This window comes from Pithys albifrons, chromosome 8 (assembly GCF_047495875.1).
Source record: "Pithys albifrons albifrons isolate INPA30051 chromosome 8, PitAlb_v1, whole genome shotgun sequence".
Classification (NCBI taxonomy): Eukaryota; Metazoa; Chordata; class Aves; order Passeriformes; family Thamnophilidae; genus Pithys; species Pithys albifrons.
The window spans coordinates 17904554-17926061 of NC_092465.1; the positions used below are offsets into that span (position 1 = coordinate 17904554).

General features: G+C 37.5%; 2 protein-coding genes across 12 annotated transcripts in view; one reads left to right on the forward strand and one right to left on the reverse strand.

Annotated features, from left to right (window-relative positions):
• SLC4A10 (solute carrier family 4 member 10) overlaps positions 1–3639 on the forward strand; it is a 151153-nt gene extending 147514 nt beyond the window's left edge. For 5 of the 11 annotated variants that reach the window (XM_071562106.1, XM_071562103.1, XM_071562101.1 and 2 more), the window contains one exon: positions 1375–3638. In XM_071562106.1, coding sequence (XP_071418207.1) covers positions 1375–1441 — 67 coding nt within the window. In that variant the 3' untranslated portion in view covers positions 1442–3638. Of the gene's footprint in view, positions 1–365; positions 414–1374 lie in introns of all 11 variants that reach the window. The other 6 variants (XR_011698397.1, XM_071562107.1, XR_011698398.1 and 3 more) reach the window with 5 other exon arrangements.
• Positions 3640–6121: 2482 nt separating this feature from the next.
• Positions 6122–21508, reverse strand: part of DPP4 (dipeptidyl peptidase 4) — a 48506-nt gene continuing 33119 nt past the window's right edge. The window contains exons 19-26 of the mRNA XM_071562110.1: positions 19733–19802; positions 17920–18114; positions 16974–17028; positions 14928–15027; positions 13255–13319; positions 7923–7995; positions 7605–7678; positions 6122–6739 (exon numbers count right to left, since the gene is read on the reverse strand). Of these exons, the coding sequence (XP_071418211.1) occupies positions 6641–6739; positions 7605–7678; positions 7923–7995; positions 13255–13319; positions 14928–15027; positions 16974–17028; positions 17920–18114; positions 19733–19802 (731 nt within the window). The 3' untranslated portion in view covers positions 6122–6640. The remainder of the gene's footprint in view (positions 6740–7604; positions 7679–7922; positions 7996–13254; positions 13320–14927; positions 15028–16973; positions 17029–17919; positions 18115–19732; positions 19803–21508) is intronic.

A 21508-nucleotide genomic window follows, 5' to 3' on the forward strand; every position in this document is an offset into this window, starting at 1 on the left:
TAACTCCCTGCCTGCTGTACTGCTGCACTTTAAATTCACCTGCCCCTGGAATTTGTTTGCATACCCTTTGTGTGCAGAAAGTGTAACATACCCAATTCTATCACTGTTCTACAGAAGGTGACAGATTTGGCAGTTGAAGTGGCAGAAGTTGGTATTCTTTAGCTATTTCCATTAACACATCTGGAAGCTGCCATAGGCATAGAAGTAAGCTTTGGCTGAACTGGATCGTATCCTTAAAGCAATTTTTATGTGAAGAAAAATGTCAGATGATTGTAAAAATGTGCATGAATCGCCTTAAGAATTTGAGAATTGATCTTGCTTTCTTTAAGCCTTGTGTAACTCAGCCTATTTCTCATTCATTCTAGTTAAGGAATTATTCCCATGAAACCTGGTAGGTTATGTGCTTGCTACAGGTTTGTTCTCAGAAACATCTGGGTTTTTTTTAGATACCCTGCCACTCTTTGTTGAAGGCTTGGTTTGCCTGTGTTGTGGACGCCCCTTTGCATTTTCATAGTGTGATTGAGACTCATTGCAAGAACATGACTTTTTATTTATTTGTGCTGTTGTAAATTAGAACCCTCTTCACAAAAAAACCCCAAACAAACAAAACAAAAACCCAAACCCAAAAAACAACCAAAAAACCCCAAACCCAAAACATCTGCATTCCTTTCTGTAGGTAAATTAACAGTGTTTTAACTGGGGGTAAAAAAAGCTGAATCCAAATCTGAACTGTTTTGGAGTTCTGAGTGATACAGCTTTTGTGTGATCTTTTGGGCTCTTTTTAAAAAAAAATAAATTTAAAACTTACTTCCTTATAACGTATACATGAGGAAATATGTATTAAACTCCAAATGGGGAATATTGTCTCACCCCACGTTCCCCAGCCTTCTGCTATTCTCTCCAATCCAGACTGAAAGCCAAATATTAGTTGAAAATTGGCTTGCACTGCTCTAGTTCAGAAACATTCCTTCTCAATGTACAATAAGGAACAGAATACATTTTGAAGACAAGGAGAACTTATTGTGACACCTCTTGTTTGTCCCATTTAAGAATGTGCTGGTATTGTCTGAGAACTGTACCATTATTTAGTGAATTAACAGTTGTATTTGCCAAAAAAGAAAAAAAAAAGTGGCTGTCTTTGCTTGCATGCTGGCTGACTTGTCTCTGTACATCTTAAGTTCTCTATCTACCTTGTCAACTAAAATGCTGGCTGATGCCTTTGCACCATTTAGCACAGAAATTTGCTCTTGCCTTCCCAGTTTGTGCCATGCAGCATGAAAAATAAAATATATGTGCAATGTTGGTTTTCAGGTAGATCATTAATACACATATGATAGTGCTGCTGTAATTTTTTCTTCCCCCTTCTTTTCCTAGTGCTGAAATCAGAAAAGAGAAGAAAGCTGACTCAGGGAAAGGTGTTGACCGGGAGACTTGTCTATGACTTGTACTTCAAGTAATTTTTTTTTACAAACGAATGACAGGAGTGCCACAACCACTAAACAGAAATGATTTACCTTTAACTTTTGTCTTTCATCTCAAACTAGCACAGGTAATGTAGTGCAATATTTGTCTCCTTTCAACTTGTCTACCTTGTCCAGTATCCGTGTAAATGTCTGCAGTAGCCAATGCAAAAAATCTTTGTGTTCATTGCTGATATTAGCCATTTATCAGTATTCATATCAGAACTGTAACAAGCAAATTTTCTTTTAAATTCAACTTTCCTGTTAATAGGTTTGTACTGTATTTTGCTACTTTTTCTGTGTAACAATACTTAATAATCTTCATTCAGGATAAACTTGAAAAACCGTTGTTCCAATTTTTTTTTTTTCTAAAAATCACCTAACTGTAGTAAATAATTTCAGGAGACCCAAACTGACAAACAAGCATTAAGAAGTTTATAATGTAACAACTGATCTGACCTTGTGAGCAGACTAACAAGGATAATCCTTTCCTCCTTAAACTCTCCCTCTGAAGTCATGGATTACTCTTGCAATGAGGATTGCAGGGTCAGATTCTGTGTGAAGTTTTCCTTGATTTGATACAGAATATTTAATATTAAAATTTGTATGTAACTGGAACATAATCCTATATATATATAAAAGATATATATATTGAAATATTTTCTCACCTTGGTTGAAAAAACACCACCACATTCTTTATGTGTAACATGGGCACAGTATTTCTTAAAATACAATCTGTGATGACAGTATCTTATATTGTAAGAATGTTTTCACGGTAGGCCAAACAAATGCATTTTGTCATTAATGAATCTGTTATTTTATAGTAGGGAAAATTTTGTACAAACTATACAAGCATGCAGTTATGTCACCTGGCCAATGATCTTCCTGTTGATTGCCTACAATTCAGCCACATAAAGGGCATATTTTTATTGTCCTCTCTACTAACAACTGTAGACCTCTTAGTTTCAGAGATCGTGTATAATACTTAAATGGGTATCCTGCTGTTGTTTTGTTACAGCTCTTCACTATTCCATCAAGTACGTATTGATTAAAAGATAAAAACAACATTGCAAAGTAAAATGCGGCTTTAAAGCTATTACAAAGACTTTTTTTGTAATGGAATTTGTTACTGCCTGATCCTTTAAGCTGTTCTTTTGTGTAAGAGACTGCAAGATTAGGTATTGAATGAATAGAGATGTGGAGCTAAAGTTTTACTGTTATTTGGAATTCAATGATTTTTAAATTTTTAAGGTAAATTTTTTAATTATTAAAATGAAAGCTAAATCTCATTATTATGCTTTAAATCCTAAAAGTAAGAATTGTATTATTGCAATCTTTGTGATTTACCCCACAGGGCTCTAACATTCACCAGCTTTCCAAAATACGCTGATCTTTCTATAGACCTCATGTGAACAACTTTTCCCATCCAGCACATTTAAAGTATTCTAATGTTTTTGTGTATGTGAGTGTGTATGTTTTACTACTTTAGCCATAAATAATTACATTTTGCTGCAAACTTAATAGGGTCACTGTTCCAAATCTACCTTAGCATTATCAAAGCCCATTAAAAGCCATTTTTATGGAGGAAAAAAACAAACTAGTGGACACAAAGAAGGATTTACATTTAATTCAATGTTTGTATATGTAAATTTAGGAAATATGCTCATGCATCAAGGTTAAATGCTTTGTTTTGTGTACTTGATGATAAATTGTAAGATTCCAATTGTTTTAAGGTTAGTATAGAAGCTCAATACTGGTTTGTCCTGAAAGCAGCCTGATGGTGTTTTAACATGTTGCTGACTTTGTAACAGATAATGCATACAATCAAAATGTATTAGCTTCACTTGACCAACTCTTAGAATATTAAGAAATCAGTGTATTCAATGGCATTGTATTTCTGTTCAGTATTTCAGAGTGGTTTTATTTTAAAACACTCTGGTTTTGCGTGAATTAAAATGCTATTTCAATGTTAATCTTAACATTCTGAAATCACACACAATATAAAACAGATGTAGTGCTATATTTACTTCAAATTTCATATTCCTGGTAAAAATTACTCAATTTCTTGGATGTAATTTATTACAAAAGTTTATGTGTACATGTGAATAGACTATTGTGTTTTTCACAATTAAGATATGTTATGTGAAAATAAATATTTATCCTAACTAATTTTCAATTTTGTTTTTACACTGCAAAACCCAGAACAAGTTTGCAATATCATATGGTATTTGAAATGTCTACCTGACATTTTGCTTCACAAATTAATGAATGGTAGAGCCCTGTATTGCTCCATTTCCAAGTGGAATCTCACTGAAACATGGCACTGCTATCAGTGTTGGCTCACTGGGTGTAGTTGTTGGTGACATACTTGCCCTAACAGTACGTGTGATATCGGCAATGGCACATGGCTCACCTGTTGCAGGGAGAGAATGGGAATTAAGCTGATTTATCAGTCACAATTTGGTCCCCCTTATTCCTGAGAGAGATGATGAACACTATGCAGGAGTGGTTGGGTCTTTTTAGTGTTCAATAGATAAGGTCATACAATTTAAAATTCCTCAGTGCTTCTGCTCTTCTCAGGATCCTAAATTCTGATACTGAAAAACTTTAGGCCTTAAAGCCCAGTACTACTTAGAATATTGATTCCATCTTACTAAATCCCTTTGAGCTTCTTCACCCATTTGTAAATGACAGACTATAAGCCTCCCAGCCTAGGAACAGTAACAACCACACCTGAGGCTTCAGCTGCTTCTGTTAGGATTTTACACACAGTGTACTCTACAACAAACTGAAGTATCTCTTTCATGTGGGAAAAGAAATACAGAGCAGAAAAGAAATTGGTAGGTACCTAATAACTAGCATGTGGCACTGCTTCAGGCTTTGTACAGGAATGAAAGGAGCTGGCTTTGCTCTGTGGCCTCAGTTTTAGGGATTTCCCCATGCTCATGCAGTTCAAGCACATTGTCAGTTCCCTGAGGCAGCTCTATTATCCTATTGCTTGCATTGTTTTTGGAGCTGACAGAGTTCTACCAGAGTGAAAAATTGGACACTGAATTGATGTTTATTAGGACACTTCTTGTCCCAGTAAAACTTTTTGTTTGTTTGTTTTAAAAGTTGCATCATTCTCTACCAGCAGCATAGAAGTTGCTTTCCAAAGAAATTTAAGATAATTAGCATTGTGAGATGCTAGCATAATTAAAGTAGGCCAGAAGAAAAGAATTGCATCTTTACTTAATGAAAGACTTACTCAGACCATATAATTTCTAGATTTCTAGTTTTACTTTTTTTTTTAAATCCTTATGTGATTACACTAATAGTTGCAGTTATTTTAATGAGACCCTAATATAGTTTTTTGGACTACAAAAAACCACTTTTTTGTCTTTATGACACTGTGAGTGATAACAGTAAAATAAATCCCAACTATTTACCCTTGCCACCCTGAAGTTCATAATTTATAATGTCTGCATTCCTGTGGTCTACCTTACACTGATTTATGTTTCTTTCCATTGAGTCAAAAGAATGAGAGGTGTAATAATACTATAACTTCTTGGAGATAACTGACAGCCTGTAATCCTATAGAACTTTTTACATACACACACACACACATATATATATGTAATAGAACAGTGGTGCCAATCTACATTAGAACCCCTCCTGCCTTGAACTCAAGAGGGTATTTGTAAAACCCAGCTCCAATGTGTTTCAAAAAACCCCACCAGCTCTTTATTTTGTGAGTCAAGGGATTATTGGTTTGTTCATGAAAACAAAAACTTCTTTGCTGCCTCAGGCTCCCTTCTCTTTTATCATTTAAGGATAAGCTGCACGAAGTGTCTTAACATTCTCCCCCATGCTTTATCTGTCTGCATGAGTAGTTTTACATTCACACCTAATGTCACTAATAACCCACAATACAGACATAATCGCATGCTGGCATGTAATATCAAGAAGTTAAGTGTTAGATAATCATGTCACACTCCATTACATGATACCATTACACAAAAGCAGAAGCTTCACTGTAAATCTTCCTTAAAATTAATGGGTATTTTTGTAAAAACTCTAGGCGTTTTTTTTCTAAAGCAGCATTTTCAGTGACATGGATGACATCTCCTTTCATGACAATGTCTTTATTATTTTAAAGCATCACAGTTTTTAGTACAAGGGGGTTGCATCTTTTCTAGCTATGTGAAATTGAGGAAACTAATTCTATGCTCAGATGGAGAAGCCTACCTGGAATGCAGAAGATAAAGCAGACATTTACTGGTGGGCTGTAAGGAAAAGCAGGTTTGCCAAAGAGTGTGTTCACATGAAGTGATGGTCCCAGCCCTTGCTTTAAGGGACTGCTATTTTGCATTGTAATGTTTTATGTTTGAGTGTAAGGAACAGATCCCATTGATCAATAGAAACTTCTACATTAAAAAAAACAAACAGTGGTGGTCTAGTTCTAAGTTCCCAGAGAAGATTTTATCAGAGCAGATTCTCACAGTAGCAGCCTTTTTTTACTATAAAATAAGCAAAAATCACAGTACTATATGACAGCAAAAAAAGAAATGCAGTGACTTTGGTTTGACATTCAAAATGTTTGGTGAAAGCTGGTTACATGCTTTCCTTGCAAGACTTCTACAACTGTAATCGAAGAGATTGCAGAGAAACCACTAAGGAACTGCAGTATAAACTGTGTTTATTCTGCAGAGAAAATATTAACATCACAGTATCCCTGATATTGATTCTAAAATAATAATTATCAAGCATTACAGAATTCCTGCAAGTGTTTTGTCAGTGTTGTCAGAGAAATGATCCCAGAGTTCCCTTCATTTTTGATGGAAACATTATTTTTATTTCACAATTGATCTCCCCATTGGTTCCTCTGTTACCTTTTACCCTAATATACCAACTGGATCGCTTATCTTTTAGACGGAAATATCAAAAAATAATTACTCAAGCAAGTACCATGCTTCCCAGAAGTCTGCAACATCATTCTGGAGATGTTAAGACCTGATTAAACATTATCAGTAAAAACGCAGTAGTTGCTTGGCAACAGAAATCATAAAGATTAGCATTTCATTGTGTACACTGGTATCCCGAGAACTGACTCTTATCTCATCTTGATTTATACTGGCTCAGAGTACATTATCTAGAGAGTTTTCTGGAGAAGTACATCACTAGCAAGCAAAATGCTGGTTCTAGGGTAGTGAGAAGCACTGCTTTATGAAGTGGCTCATATGGGTGTAAATATGCTTATGTGCTTGACCGGAGATGGCATGGTCTTTGTCAGTATACCACTGTGTGAAAGAGAAATACAGAGAATGTTAGTTGTAGGTACATCTAAATGATATAAATCAAACATCATAGAAATAAAAGCATGTGCACCCATTTAAAATCATCCCAGCATGAGGCTTTCAGCATGGAGGCAAAGACATGATGGGGTAGGAAGCTGTTATGACACTTTTGTCCTGCTTTTGTGGGGGGGATATACTATGTATTTATGCTGAAGGCATAAAAAGAAGACATGACTTTTCCACATATAGGGTAGGTGCAGCTTGTTCAGTTAAGAGGGGTACCTGACCTCTCTCTCTGTCTGCCCTACAAGTTTGGCTGAAGGACAACCATGCACTGGTGCACCTGGGGTCCTTTCATAATTCATCCTTTTTAGCACTGCTCCCCAAGGGCTGAGAGAATGTAGGAGAGGAAGAATGTGCACCTTAGTCTGAGATCATCCATATACAGCATAGGAAGGGCAAAATAACCACTTGTCTTACAAGTTTAATGACCACCAAACATGATGAACAGGTTATCATGGACTTAGAAGTTAACATTTCCTTCTATCCTATCTGTAAGGTACTATTCATTGCACTTTGGGTATATGCAAAGATTGGGATTTGGCTGTTTTTCTCAGTACACAAAAAAATTAACAAAATGAAAGATTATGTAAACAGGGTCAAATATGAGAAAGAGTTGCTTTACAGTTCTTCTTGTGTGGAAAATACATAGGTGCTCTATCTTAAAATTTGTTACCGAACATGAAATGCAAGTGAGTGAACATTCATTTAAAATGGCAATGAATTTATACTTAACCACAGGGATCTCATGCTATTACTCTCATAATACAAACTCATTTGTATAATTATAAACAAAATAGGACCATACCATTGCCTGAAAATCCACTTCAGCATCAACAAGAGCTTTAGAAATCTGTGCTGCTTGCTGAAAGTGAACATTATCTGAAAAGTGGAAGAGGAAAAAGGTAAACAAAAAGTTGCTTCTCTAATACTCTGGGGGAAATGCAAAGCAATGAATACACTAGACTCCCCAGCACTTCTGACTGAAACACAGATTAGTTGCAAAAAGCAGTATTATTTTATTGACATAAATGTAACAGACTTGCCCCTTCATGCTTTTGTTTTGTCAGTAGTAGAATTGCGAACCTGTCTGTAATACTAAAATGTCTAATTAACTGCAACTCACCATCTGCTGTTCCATGAATAAGGAGATACTCAACTTCCTTGAATTTTTCAGCTCTGGCCATTACTGTTGAACTCTGAAACGAAAGGAAAAATAAAGAAAAAAGGTGCTATTTACTAGAAGATGACTTGCTAGCAACTGACTTTGATTCCTGTTGACACAGTCTGCGGTCCTTCAGAGAGAACCAACCACCCTTGCTTTCCCCTCTCTGAACCACACCAAGTAGCATGGTCACACATGCTCACACTCAAACCCTTCTACACCCATCTGCAATTATTACCGAGGGTTACGGCTGCAAAGTAACAGGCAGTTCCAGAGGGGAAGAGTTTTGTGAGCAAGGTACACATTTAATGCACTGCTAACATGCTCTTAGCCTGTAGCACACCACTTGCCATAGGTTTCCTCTGTGACTGCCGACAAGTTTAAAAAAATGTTGCCACGGCAACAGTGCACCCTGTGCTAGAAAGGAGTAGATCTTGCAGAGGCTACACACGTTATCTTACCCACTGAAAGGTACACTATTTTACCAGCAGGTAAGTCAACAGAGCTAGTAGTTCCTCAATCTCAAGTAAAACTGGGTAACAAGAAATTTAAAATAATGCTTTCTCCAAATATAATAGAGAAATGCCTGAAGGAAAAACACACTAGATCAAATCTCTAAAGGAAAGTCAAGCTACATTTTGGGAATGGAAGCATGACACAGTGATGAAAAGATGAAATAATCAGCAACTAAGATTAATCAAGAAATTTAAAACACAGTAACATGTTCCCAGAACATACTAGTCCCAACTTGCTACAGTGACTAAAGAATGAAGACATAAGGATTGCAGATAAGATCTATAATTTGGGCAGGAAAGGAAATACCATAGTGTTCTGACACAAGAGTGGAAAGAAGAAAAGGGACAAGAAGGGTAAGATGTTTCAGTCCTGCAGCTATTCTTGCAAGAAAAAAATAGTGAAAATTAGGAACACAAGAATTTGGTGGTTTCTTTCTTCTCCCCCTTGTACCAAAGCTGTATCCTTTCACAATGACTTGCATTTAGTACCTCTAAAAAGTCAAATACGATATATTGCCAAGACCCAGAAGTGTTCTCAATTTTTTCATACATGAAATGACTTCTTTGTGTAAATTCAACTAAACCTAAAAAACAAGTTCAGCAGAGAGAAAAAAAACCCCACCCTCCAGTCTGTAACAGTGCAGTTGCCCTCGTTTGATAGTCAAAGGTTGCAGAACACCAGAAATCCCATCCAGTATATGAAAATCCACACGCAGTGGAAGAATGATGCTATTCACGAAAATTATTTAGTATCATTGGGTAAGAACAATTAGTTCTGAGTGCCAAAATCAGAAGAGAGTACTTTAATGCATTGAGGAGCACTGGTAAAGCAGCTAACCAAAAGATCAATTCACAAAGAAATGGCCCAGTGATATTAAAAAAAGAAAGAAACACAAGCAGTATCCTTTTAGTGCATCATTTTCCTCATGTACAGAGGGAAACTTGATAGATCACCTTGCTAAGTTTTCTTTCAGCAAATCAATGCTGTTTTAAGCAAACCTTCTGTGAGTGGAAGCCTGACCTAAGCTACACTTCTGAGAACACGACTTTGCAAAAGGAGTTTAAGAAAAAGGATGTCACTATTTTTTCCCTCTCCAAGCATTAAATAAAGTTATTTGTGAAAAATACTTCAGAAGGAAGAAACACACAAGATACCTTATCTGTATTTTCATCACTTGTAAGTGATGGTTCACTTGCTGTAGTCATACTCAACATGAACAGTCCCTTCCTTCCCTAAAACATGCTTTAAGGACACAGTACATCTGTGTCCTTAAAGAAGGTTGCAAGATTGGGAGCAATCTCAAGTTAGGCACAGTTGGAGAAAAAAGCAACAGCGACATCAGCTGAACAAACCTCAAGTGCACAGCAAATAAATACAACTTTATTTACCCCTTCCATTTCATAGTTACGCTGCTGGAACAAAGGCTCCGAAAAGGTAACATGCACAAGTACTGAGAGTTAGGCCCTGCTGAGTGTAACTGGCTTTTCTAAAGATCACGCAGCAGTCAACATTTTATCAGCACGCCACAAACAAGTTAAGGTTTGGCTGAAACTGAAGGTCTCTTTCCCTTTAGCATATTCTCAGATAATAGAACAAATGTCAAATCAGTACAAGATGGCATATTTACAAAATTGTACCCTGTTTTGCATAACCTAATGATGCAGCAGTTCTTAAGGACTGAACATTTCAAATCTGCTAGAAAAAGATTGCCAAATCTATGACTGTTTCAAACACTTGCCAAAAGCATATCAAATTCAGAGTGAACTGCAAAATAATGTTCTCACAAGTTGAACAGTCTCTTCGGTATACTTTACATGGCTACTGCATCTGACCTCTAGAGCTCTGCCCCAATTAAGTCTCACGTCTTCTGTACCAGGGACATTTCTTCTGGGTAGATAAGCTTCTCTGCCATTCTACCCAGGATCTCTACACAACTATACTGGGAGCTCGACCCATACTTGCTCATTTCTTATACAAAGCTCTAATTTTTAATAGTTTACAACTACCTTAAAAGACACTGCGCACACTGAATGAGCCTACTTTGGAGTGTGAATCATCCCTCAGATTTGACTTGACAAAGAATATTTAACATCTCAGATTCTCTGCCTTCAATAAATGTAAAATCTTATGTCACAGTAATACAAAGGTAGGATGTGCCCCTCAACACAAGTAGTTTCTTGAGCCTATATATTCACAGTCATTAATATATATTCAATCATTAATAACATTCTGCACATTAGGAAGGTGCTTAGCAGAGTGCATCTTCTCTAAGCAGGTACACAGTCATTTCTGTCTAATTTAGGGCACATAGTGCAGAGTTTATGCAACTTTTCATGCCAGTTTTACAGTGGATGCAGTAGGATATATGAGAGAATAAATGATGGAGCATGCAAACCTGACAGTACAAAGTTAACAGTTCAAAAACACTTCAACAGCTTCAGCTAGGAGAGCTTTCAGTACATATTTTGCATCTACTTTAAAAAACATTCAGTTCAGCAAACAGCTCTCATCAGCAACAAGGGGCCAGCAGGCTGGCTATCGGGACTGGGACATAGAACAAAGGGGCTGTAAGCCAGGATCATGCTGGGCTAAAGTTAGTAAGCATGTTCAGCAACAACAGAACCCACAACTCTTTCATGGATGCTACACAAAAACCAACAAACTCCTTTCCTGAGCTACCCCACCTCTCCAGGTTAAAAGTAAAGCCCAAGTAATACGTTATTTCAAGCTTTGAACAACAAATGAGGACATAAGCTGCATTTTCCTGTCTCCAGGAGCAGCAGTGAAGTGTGACAATCTGATCTATGCAATTACTACTCCTCCATCTAGCCACCATTCTCCCCAATTAGTCCTCTGAGTAACACATTTGAAACCTTTAGCTCTTTGGTACTGGCAGTTTCAACGTGGCCATTGCCAGCAATAGATTCTATGCCAAGAAAATCCGACTCCTGGCTTGAAAGGATTAAACAGTCCTCTGTTGCCATCTGTGCCGTGAAGCTGGTGAATGACTTTGTGCACCCAGAGCGTTAACGTTCGTTCTGCACAGCGACAGTAACTTGTATTTACACTGCTACCTTGCAGACCTCCTACTGTTCCCACTGCCTTAAAGAAATACATTTGGAAAAAGGCAGGCAGGTGGCTGCAGGCTGCTGGACAGTCCCCAGTGGGCCCCAGTAGCTCACTAGTTAGAAGAGGCAGACAGTACCAAGTTGTCCAGCAGTCACTACCATTATCCTCAATCTTGACCAGAATGTCTCATATAGCAGTTGACAAAACCAGATTACTGTAGTAATATGTCAAACCAGATGTTTCACTCCATATACGTATGTATTTGTATGTTTTATGTATGTGTGTGGCTTGGCTTCGCGAATGAAGATTTGGGAAGGGCTGTCCCCACGTGGGTGTGCCCTTTCAGCCTGCGCAGTGGATTTTAGGTGAGGCTCAGCGTGCGCAGAACTGGCCCCACTGTTTAAGTCCTGAGGTTCATCTGCCACGGCCGAGTGAGCTTGGACAGTGCCAGTGAAGTCCTCAGGACTAGAACCTACAGCACCCGGCATTTCCCAGGAGGTCTCCCATCCAAGTACTAATCCGGGGCTGACCCTGCTTAGCTTCCGAGATCTGACGGGATTGGATGTCAGGGAGGCATTTAACTGCCTGTATGTTTCATACTTTTAAATCAATGCAACATCTCCCTCTGTTTTTTTTCTAACCATCACACTTATTTTTTAACGCACACAACCAGTGCTAAACTGTCTTCTAGCCTACTAACCAACCCAAACAGAGAATGCCCCACCTCTTTTTGTCTAACATCAATGCTTGGTTCCAGCATCACCATGGCTGAACACCTCTGTGAAACATTCCAGTAACTAGGTCACAAAGTACCTCTCATATCCCCCACATTTCTCCAACAGCCACTGTATTTTCACCTAGACACAAAGTTTAACAAAACTTAAGGCTTCACTGCTCTGCCGTATCCCACATATCTTTGACTTCAAACAGCCCTTGAGGTAACAAAAAGCAACTGGCTCATGAAAGAGCAAGTCAAACGATCCACCATGCCATAACAAAGACAGACTGCATGTATTTTGCTTCCATTAGGACCCATGGAAATTCTCATACTTCAGTGCAAATTTTGGTAATTTTAGAACAAACTTTGGACATCCCCTGTTCATGCAGATGGGGCCAAAATTGCAGCCCTGACACTGCTGCCTCTCAGGGGGTCTGCAATTTAATATGATAACAGTACAGACAGGCTTGCCTACCTGCCAGTTTTCTATTATTAAGGAGATTTTGCTTTCCCTGAAAGCAGCTTAAGCATGAAAGTTCACACAATACCCATTTCTTAAAAAAATTGTATTACAGAAAGAATGGAAGTAGATTTGTTTGTGTGGAAAATGTCTAAGATAAAGCACAGTTTGCCCACAAATGTATTAAATTTTAAAACAAATTTGTTTCCTGGTGATCAAAATAAAAGTTTTTACAGCTTGTTTTACAGTCTGCTAAGTACCCAAATGGAACTGATCTTTAAAAAAAACCCCAAAAAACCCCAACACACCAAACAACAGAAAACCCACACCATCCACCGAGAAGCTGCCTCATACAAATCCAAACACATGAGATTACAGCCTCTAAAAGCACAGTGCAGCAGTTCTAGCTGGAAAGAAGAAACAAACTTACTGCTTCCCCTGGGGAAGGAACCTAACTGTTTAGAGAAAAATACAGCGGTTTAGAAATAAGACAACCCACTAAAAATGAAATAAAGAGATTTCTTTCTTACGGAATAGTTTTTCAGATTATCACTTGCTGTAGGAAGGCCCATGTATCTCTCTGTGTATATTGAATCTGTAATTAAAAAACAAAACAAAACAAAAAGCAAAACAAAACCAAAACAAAATTAGAATCTGCTACTTAATTTTCAGTCTGTCTACCATAAATTTTCCCCATCAACACAAACAGTAACAATGCATACTGGAAACTAAAAAAGCCCCAAAAATAAAAGCAACCAGGTTTTCTACAATGAAGCATGTAGGTAACCATCATTATTCAGAATATTTAATCCTCTTGTTGCCATGGACACCTGAATGCTGAATATTAATATAGTACTTTGTGTCAGTGTTTCCCTATTGTTATTCTCTCAGTCATCAGAAAATTACTGAAATAGTTGCAGTAAATAACTAGCATTTGAAAAAAACCCAAAGCTTTTTTATCTAAATATTTACCACCTAAAATGTATAAAATCAAATTGTAGTAGTAAATTAGGATTCAACTTGGCTCTATTATACATAGTAAAATTTAAGTATCTGTTTCCACGATTTTTTCACCATTACCATTTCGTAGATTGTTGCTTTGTTTTAAGCCATACAATCAAAGCTCTGCTGCCATATTCTAATGTCCCTTTGACTTGTCATCAGAGTTGCCACACTGGAGGTTTTTGCATGCTGAATATGCTGTCTCCATAATCCTTTTGTCTAACCAACTAAAGGTAGGTTTTTAGAGATCTTGATCATGAAAAATATTTCCTGTCATGCTATAATACTCACATCCAAAATACTATGAAGAATCACTGTGTCAACAGACTACTGCTAATGCCTGGCAGTATGATTTGATCTGCTAAATTAGCTATTATATGGCCTCTGTGCTAGTTGCAGAATGATAAATTATGCCCTATTTAGCAGATGTTTGCCAGGGAAAGCTTTCTCTTGAATGCTTTTTGATAAATGCAAACCAGAAAAATGTCAAAACGTGGTGACATTGTACCAGCACCTATTTATAACTCTATATAATTTTTTTATTTAATCTGGAAAGAGGTCCCCTATAATTATATTTGTAGCCTCATGCAAATGTAGCCTTATGCACTATAAGCTTGAAACACATACAGCCTTGTCTGCTTGATCTGGTTTTCCTCACATCAAGTTATAGTCAAGACAAATTAGGTTTATAAAATCCAAATTTTGCACACTAAAACAAAATCAAAAAACCCCAACCCTAGGGCACTTCAAATCCTATTCTATTATTTTCAGAGAGTAAATGATAATGCAAATTCAATGTAAATCCTTACAGTTTGTTCTTGCAAGTAAAGTTGCATTTTGAAGATGTAAAACCTAATGATGGATTTCTGATACACAATACTGGTATCAGAACATGTGGCAGCTTTGCAAAGCAAACACAGACACATTACAGTAACATTACAAATACCACAATAATTTAGCCTTCATTAAAGGTTGAAGAGATTACCTGAAATTATGGATCTGACTTTTAAAAATGGGAATTCATATTTAGCGAATTGGTTTAATTTTGAAGTGCAGTAGCCACAGATTCATAAAAACAGACCAAGTGGCATTTACATGGCATCTACTAGATAATCAAAGTTCTGTGCTATGAATCAACACTTTGCAGCGTGCGCACTGCAAGACATATGGGAATCCTTGTAATGAGGAAGCCATCACATACCATAATATTGCCAATGTGACACAGGGGCAACCGCTATTCCACACTTGAACACGCCGCTTCCAGAGCCAAGCACCATGGAGGTCACATATCCCCCATAAGACTGAGAAGAAAACATTGCTGTTATTTTAGTCGGAAAGGAAAGGATGGGGCCCATCTGCTACACAGTTCATCAGACATTTATAGGCTCAGTGTTTTTCATATTAATGAACTCTGTTCTGAATTTGGGTCAGCTCTCAGCCAGCCTGCTCAGTCAGGGAAACAGGCATCAAACAGCGCATGGCAGCTGTGGCACTGATGAATGAGAACATGCTGGGGAAAAAGGGTGCAAACGCTGCTGAACTGTGACTCAGCTGAGGATGACAGTGTTTGGTAGCACGGTAAGCAGCAGCGAAAGACAGGAAACAAGACACTGCTGAACTGCTGTGTCCCTTCCCGTGCTGAGGAAGTGGGTGGAAGCAGAACTCTGTCCCACAACATGCCTGATAAGTAGTTGCAACAGGGCATCCAAAAATGTACAGTTCCCTTGGAGCAGGCCTATGTCAGCTCGCTCCCCAACTCTCCCCCAAAGTGTCAAGAGCAACACGGTGACTGGGGAGCAAAGGATCTTCTGCTGAGTCTGGGGGAGGAACTGTGCAGCAACACACTCCTCACTACATACAAAATACTTACTTGCAGTCTAGCCTGATACACAGATGAGTAAATACCTGACACGCTTGAGCATGCAAGCGGTGAGATACATAAAACACTGTCACTGAACGCCCAAATCTCTGCCCTCACAATAGTTTGAAGGGGTTGTTTAGGAAAATGTGCCCACCCACATTCAAAAAGGAGGAATTTTTTGGATCTCATTTCTGTCTTGAAACCAGATTACAGGCAAATGGAATTGTGTCTTAGTTGATGGTCCTTAAATGTTTGCCCAAGCTTAATTCTTAGGTCCTCCCAATGAGATCAGCAAAGTGACACATGCACTTAGTAATTAAACCCCTGTATAAATGCCTAACTTACCCACAGTAAAGACGTTACTGCTGAATCTATGGCAAACAAAATTAATGTACATAGTGACAGGCTGACAACGAGAGGCTGACAATCTGAAAACTCACGAGATAAAGAAAATCTGTTTGCCCACAGGTTCGGTATCCAGGGTGCATAATCCCAACCTAGCTCCAAAGAGGAATGCTCTTCAACTGTTCATCCTGAAGCTCACAAGGACTTCAGATGTGAATGAATTAAGTCCTCCATTTCTGCAGAATTTTTCTCCCACTACAGTTAATACTACACCATGACTTCATATAACAGAGGTGTTTACCTCCAGAAGAAAAGCTCTTAAAGGCACCCTCATCATCATCTTGCCGTCCAGCAATTTATCCACTGGTGCCTGTCACCAGCAGCGCCCAAATTCGAGTTAGCAATTTAATTCAAGATCCTGCATGTAATCCTGCATATACTTAAACACAGTGTGCTTAAACAGAACATGCAGGAATTCTCCCTGTGATACCACAAAAAGCAGTGGAACAGCAGCCTAGGACACAGGACTGTTCAGCACTAGAATCACTAACACTACATGCACACTTAGCCTTGCAGCTGAGGGGGTCTCTATATGCTATTAAAAACTTCCATCTACTGAGGCAAGTTTTAAAGATGCATTAAGTTAGGGAAATCTGGCAAGTACCACAATAACCATGCCACACAGCAGGTTCATATAAAATTCACATTTAAAAAAAAATTAGTCATCCAACTAAAGATATACTAGTTAATATATACTTGGGCTTTGTTTCTTTTTAGTATTGGTTCATCCTGTACACAGGAACTTGGCAGCATTTCTTTAATCTCTCTAGTCCTAATTTCTCTTACAACAGCTCCTGAATGATTGCAACGGGGTACGTTACAGGCATCTGTAAGATGCACTTCATCAGTTCAGTTACTGGATTGTGCTGTGACCCCAGAGGTGCCTCACATGAAGTACTCCAGCATCTCACACACACAGCAGCACAATAAACAGCTGTTAAAATTAAATAATATGCCTCCCAAAATTATTTGAGTACTTACCCAACCCCAAATAGCAATTCTGTCCTTATCAACAAAGCTCATTTCTGAAAATTTTCTGAAAGCAAACAGAATAATTCAACACTTAACAGATTGCAAGTATCTGCTATTCTACAGACGTACCTAATTTCCATCAAGTCTTCACCTTCTAGTGTAGAAATAGGTATTACCCACTTCATCACAGTGACTGCGTTTGAAAACATACAATAATTCAGGTATGCATGTCTCTAGGAAATTCAGAAAAACATCTGTGCATATGACGCTCTAAAACCCCTCGAACTACACTCACGGACATTTCTATTGCATTACATTAGATTTCACTACTCCCTTGCATTTTTTTTGTCTTTTTTTTTTTTTTCTTATAGACGTACAATGATCAAATTGCAGCAGAAAGGGACAGGATGACATGCAAATCCAGTTATCATTAAAAAATTCAAAATGATTGTGAAATGCTATTTGTTTAAATTCACTATTTTAAACCCCAAACAGAAAAGCCCATAAAATTACTTCGTTGGGATTTTGAGAGATTCCTACTGTGATTGTTTGGTTTAGTGATGTTCTCCATGCACAAACCAAATGACAAACATGAACTATGATGCAAAAGCTGTATTTCATACAAGTAACTCCACCACAACAGAAACTTGCAAAAAGCCTAGAGTAAAACTTCCATCTCCAAGTTCCTTTGTAGTGTGTTCTTCTACTAATGTGACAGCTATCCTCTCTATAATGTCAGAGATATGGTACATTTGTATTACAGCATTAACTCTTCTCTCTTTATAAGAATAAAATGATGGCCCATAAATGACACACTTCAGTGAACAAAATTAACATAGAGTTTATGTTTTTGCCAATAATTTCAAGATGACCTCTCAAACCCCTCACTGTTTCTCCCTCTACACAATAGGCACATAGAAGAAGGAGCGGGTGTTGCCCTTTCCCTGTAGCTCACCTGGCTGCTGTTATCTGATCTTCCACTTCATATGTTCCCAGCCTTCGGTTTATTGCGTGCATAATTTCATCCCCTTGGTATCCACTTCCTCTGCCATCGAAGCTGGCCACAATGATCTGCTCAGTGCTTGCAAGGTAAGTAGCCCAGCTGAGCTCGAAGGTATAGTCTACTTTTTGACTACAAGGCCCTGCATATCTGGGTGAAAAGTGCCACAGAATTCAGGCGTTTACTCTCTCCACATATTCTCACATCAAGCATTTAAAATACAATTATTGCTGCCAAGTTTTGGCCACTAAAGCAGGATAAACTTTTAAACTAAACTGAGCAAACAAGAAAAGCATCACTGACTGATTCCAAACTGCTGTTGTGCTGGACACTGAAAGCATTATGCTTCTTTAAAACTTCAACTGTTAATCAAGAAAGCAGAGTGGATATTTATTTCTTGTTTTACTGCTTTCTGCTCTAATCAGAAACTTTCATTATTTTGACTTTAAGCAGCTTATCAGAAATCCAAGCTAAATTTGCTTTTGTTTCTTGAGTTTCAAAGTAATGCTCTCTAACTATTACTGTTCCATTCACCCATGATTTATTTGGTTTAAGTCTGAAAGCAACAAATAGCCTTATCTGGAAAAATGAAAAGTGCCTTTTTCTGTATTTTTAGTGTCTCATCAATATAAACTATTTCTTATGCAGGCTGAGAAAAAGGAAATCAAACTATCATTTTAATTTTTTGCTTTCAAAATATGTCAGAACACTTGACCACTATGAAATCATATTCTGAGTGCCTTGATGGTAAAATTCTGTGCAATGCACTTCTCTAGCCACTGCTCAACAAAGTAAGAAGTGGAAGAATGGCTCTTATGGCTCTATAGCCCATTCTTATCAGTCTTAAAAGCAACTTAAAAACTGCTCAGAATCCTTTAATTCGAGCTATGGATCGCGATAATGCTGAAGGAATTCTGCTATCAAGATCACCATGAGCAGAGGTGATCCTGACAAAAGTCCAGGTAAGTCAATAAAATTCTATCGAAACCAAAACGAGTCTTAGAAAGCCAAAAGCACCAGCTGCTCCTTAAACTGTTCAACAGGCATATCAAAAAGTATTACAGTGCTACCAAATTACATGACATAAAGGTGTATCTAACCAAGTTAGTAAGTTAGTTACTAAGTTAGTTTCCTTATGGAGTCAGCTTTTCATAAAAAATGGAAAAGCCTAACATTTCTATTTTAATGAATAGCTAAAATTCAATGATTTTCACTGAGAAAAAAATATACCAGCATGAACAGAAGTGTCTGAGGAAGAAGAGACCAAACGGCACATGCTCCTGGTCTTGAAATTATGAAAAAACAACAGCAAATGCAATCCTGACCACAGGATGGTGTTTGTCAACACTAGCTGACAGTCAAATATCACAGTGAAAATGCAACTTCACACACACTACTTCAGCTTTAGGATACAAGGCTTATTCAAGGTTTCATTCTGGAATGTCATTTCATTGAAGATTGTTCCTTGTGAAATTCAAGGGCAGAGGAGGAGGCAGGCTAATGCTGACATCCTGACTTTTAAATCATACAGAATGTATTTGCCTCATTGCCACTGACAGAGTATGTGCTCATTAAGCATTAGATCATCATCTTATGGTACAAGAATCCACTATGAATTGGGATACACCTCAACTTTTCATTGTCTGAAAACGACTTCAAGAAGTAATTAGAAAAGATGCCAGTTTTGTGTTTCCTGATCTTATTAAGAGCATTTGAAGTAGATGAAAGTGATTATTAACACAACATTGCCATGTAATTGAAAACTTACACATCAAGGAGCAGAGGGTACTTCTTTGATGAATCAAAATGGGGAGGCAGTACCATTTCGTACCACAGGTCTACAAGTGAAAAGAGTTTGACTTATGTCAGTTCCCCACTGAAATAATTTGACATGCACTGCAAATCATTAAAGAACACATTTGAGCCATCCCCTGAAAATTAAAAAGCAGTTTCATCTGAACTGTTCTAAGATAGACAGGTAAAAGTTCCTTGCCAATCTACTATTTTTTTTAACATTTTACAGTTAGCAGAAAGTAATAAAATTCGGGGACTCAACATGCTGTCTCGTAACATTATTCTAAGCTTACATGTAAAACCTGTTACATCTCTACAGTGGCAAATCTAACACAGGCTCAAAAATAAGATTTCTCTCCCAGCAATAGAAAGAAATTCTAAATATTTTGAACCTGCCAGATAGACTTTGCATGACAGTTTGTAAAGCATCCCAGAAACATAGCCAAGTATCTATTATTTCTAAAGCAACATTGATTCTGGTTCCATCCATGTTATTCCTTCCACCCAAGTTGGCTGAGAGTTAGCTGAATATTTGAAATGCACACCATGTAAGTTTTGCAAACCGAATGGCTCAATTGTTCACTCATGAATTTTAAACAAACTGATGCTGCAAAGGAACCATGAAGCAAATGCTGATGGACTGCACTGCAGTAATAGTCAAAAGTGCAAGTCTTAAAGAAATTTGCCCAGATATCAGTATGCAAGGCATCAGAACACAGCAACATTAACAATCTATATTGAACACCATAAAACACTGATTTTAATTTTTTGTGTACTCTGTAGTCATGGGGCTGTATTTCTTCTTCAATTACATATATGGATTTGTGAGCAGACTTGAAACTTGAAGTGAGACTACATAAATGGATTTATTTCTCCTATTTGTGACATCAAAAATAGTTTCCCCTTACCCAAAAGCTTTTACCCTGAAGACATGAAGTAGTAAGAACAAAGAGGAATAAAAAAAATGAATATACAACTGATAGCACGAAGAACATCTTTAAATCTCCATCTTGCCTGGAAGATTTCATCTTTAGCCCTAGTAAAAATGTGACAGAAATAAAAGACAGAAAACACAAAGATAAAGAGAGTTATTATATAAATAAGGTAACAGTGAAAGAAGGGAGATATCAAAAAGAACAGTTAGCAATGACTGATCGAACTCAATACAGTTTGCAAAATATAATTTTATTAAGAATATCCATTCATTTTATCAAGAGGAAGTTTGCCATGAAGAGAAGAGCTAGTAGCAAAGGCTGGAGCAAGAACAATTTAGACAGGTACCAGGCCTCCCACTGCTGGTCTATCTGATGTTACTCAGCCTATGAGCAGACCAAGAACGTTTCTCTACCCAAATTCTGAGAAGCACCACTCACAAAGCATTAAATTTGTACCATTTTATTATAGTCTGTATTGAGGTTTATGCAGTCTTGGAGTGTGAGTGTGCTTTTAAAAATGTGGCTATTCAGTCCAAGTATTTCCCCAAACAAAGCCCAAGGTGATAGTGTTGAAATATTGCTTAAAAGTTTTTTCAAGCTTTTCCATTTATATTGTCTGCTTGTTTCATAGTAACTGAACTTCTCCATTTTCCCATCCTGCTAACACAAACCAAAGCAACTTGCACCTGTAAATTAAGATCTGTTTGACTTTATAAAGTAATTTAAATTTGATGGTGCATTCAAGCTTTGTGCCCCACTCTCATTTCTCTTATTTATTTTTTATTTCATGTGGTCTTAGAGACTTCCATTTTTCA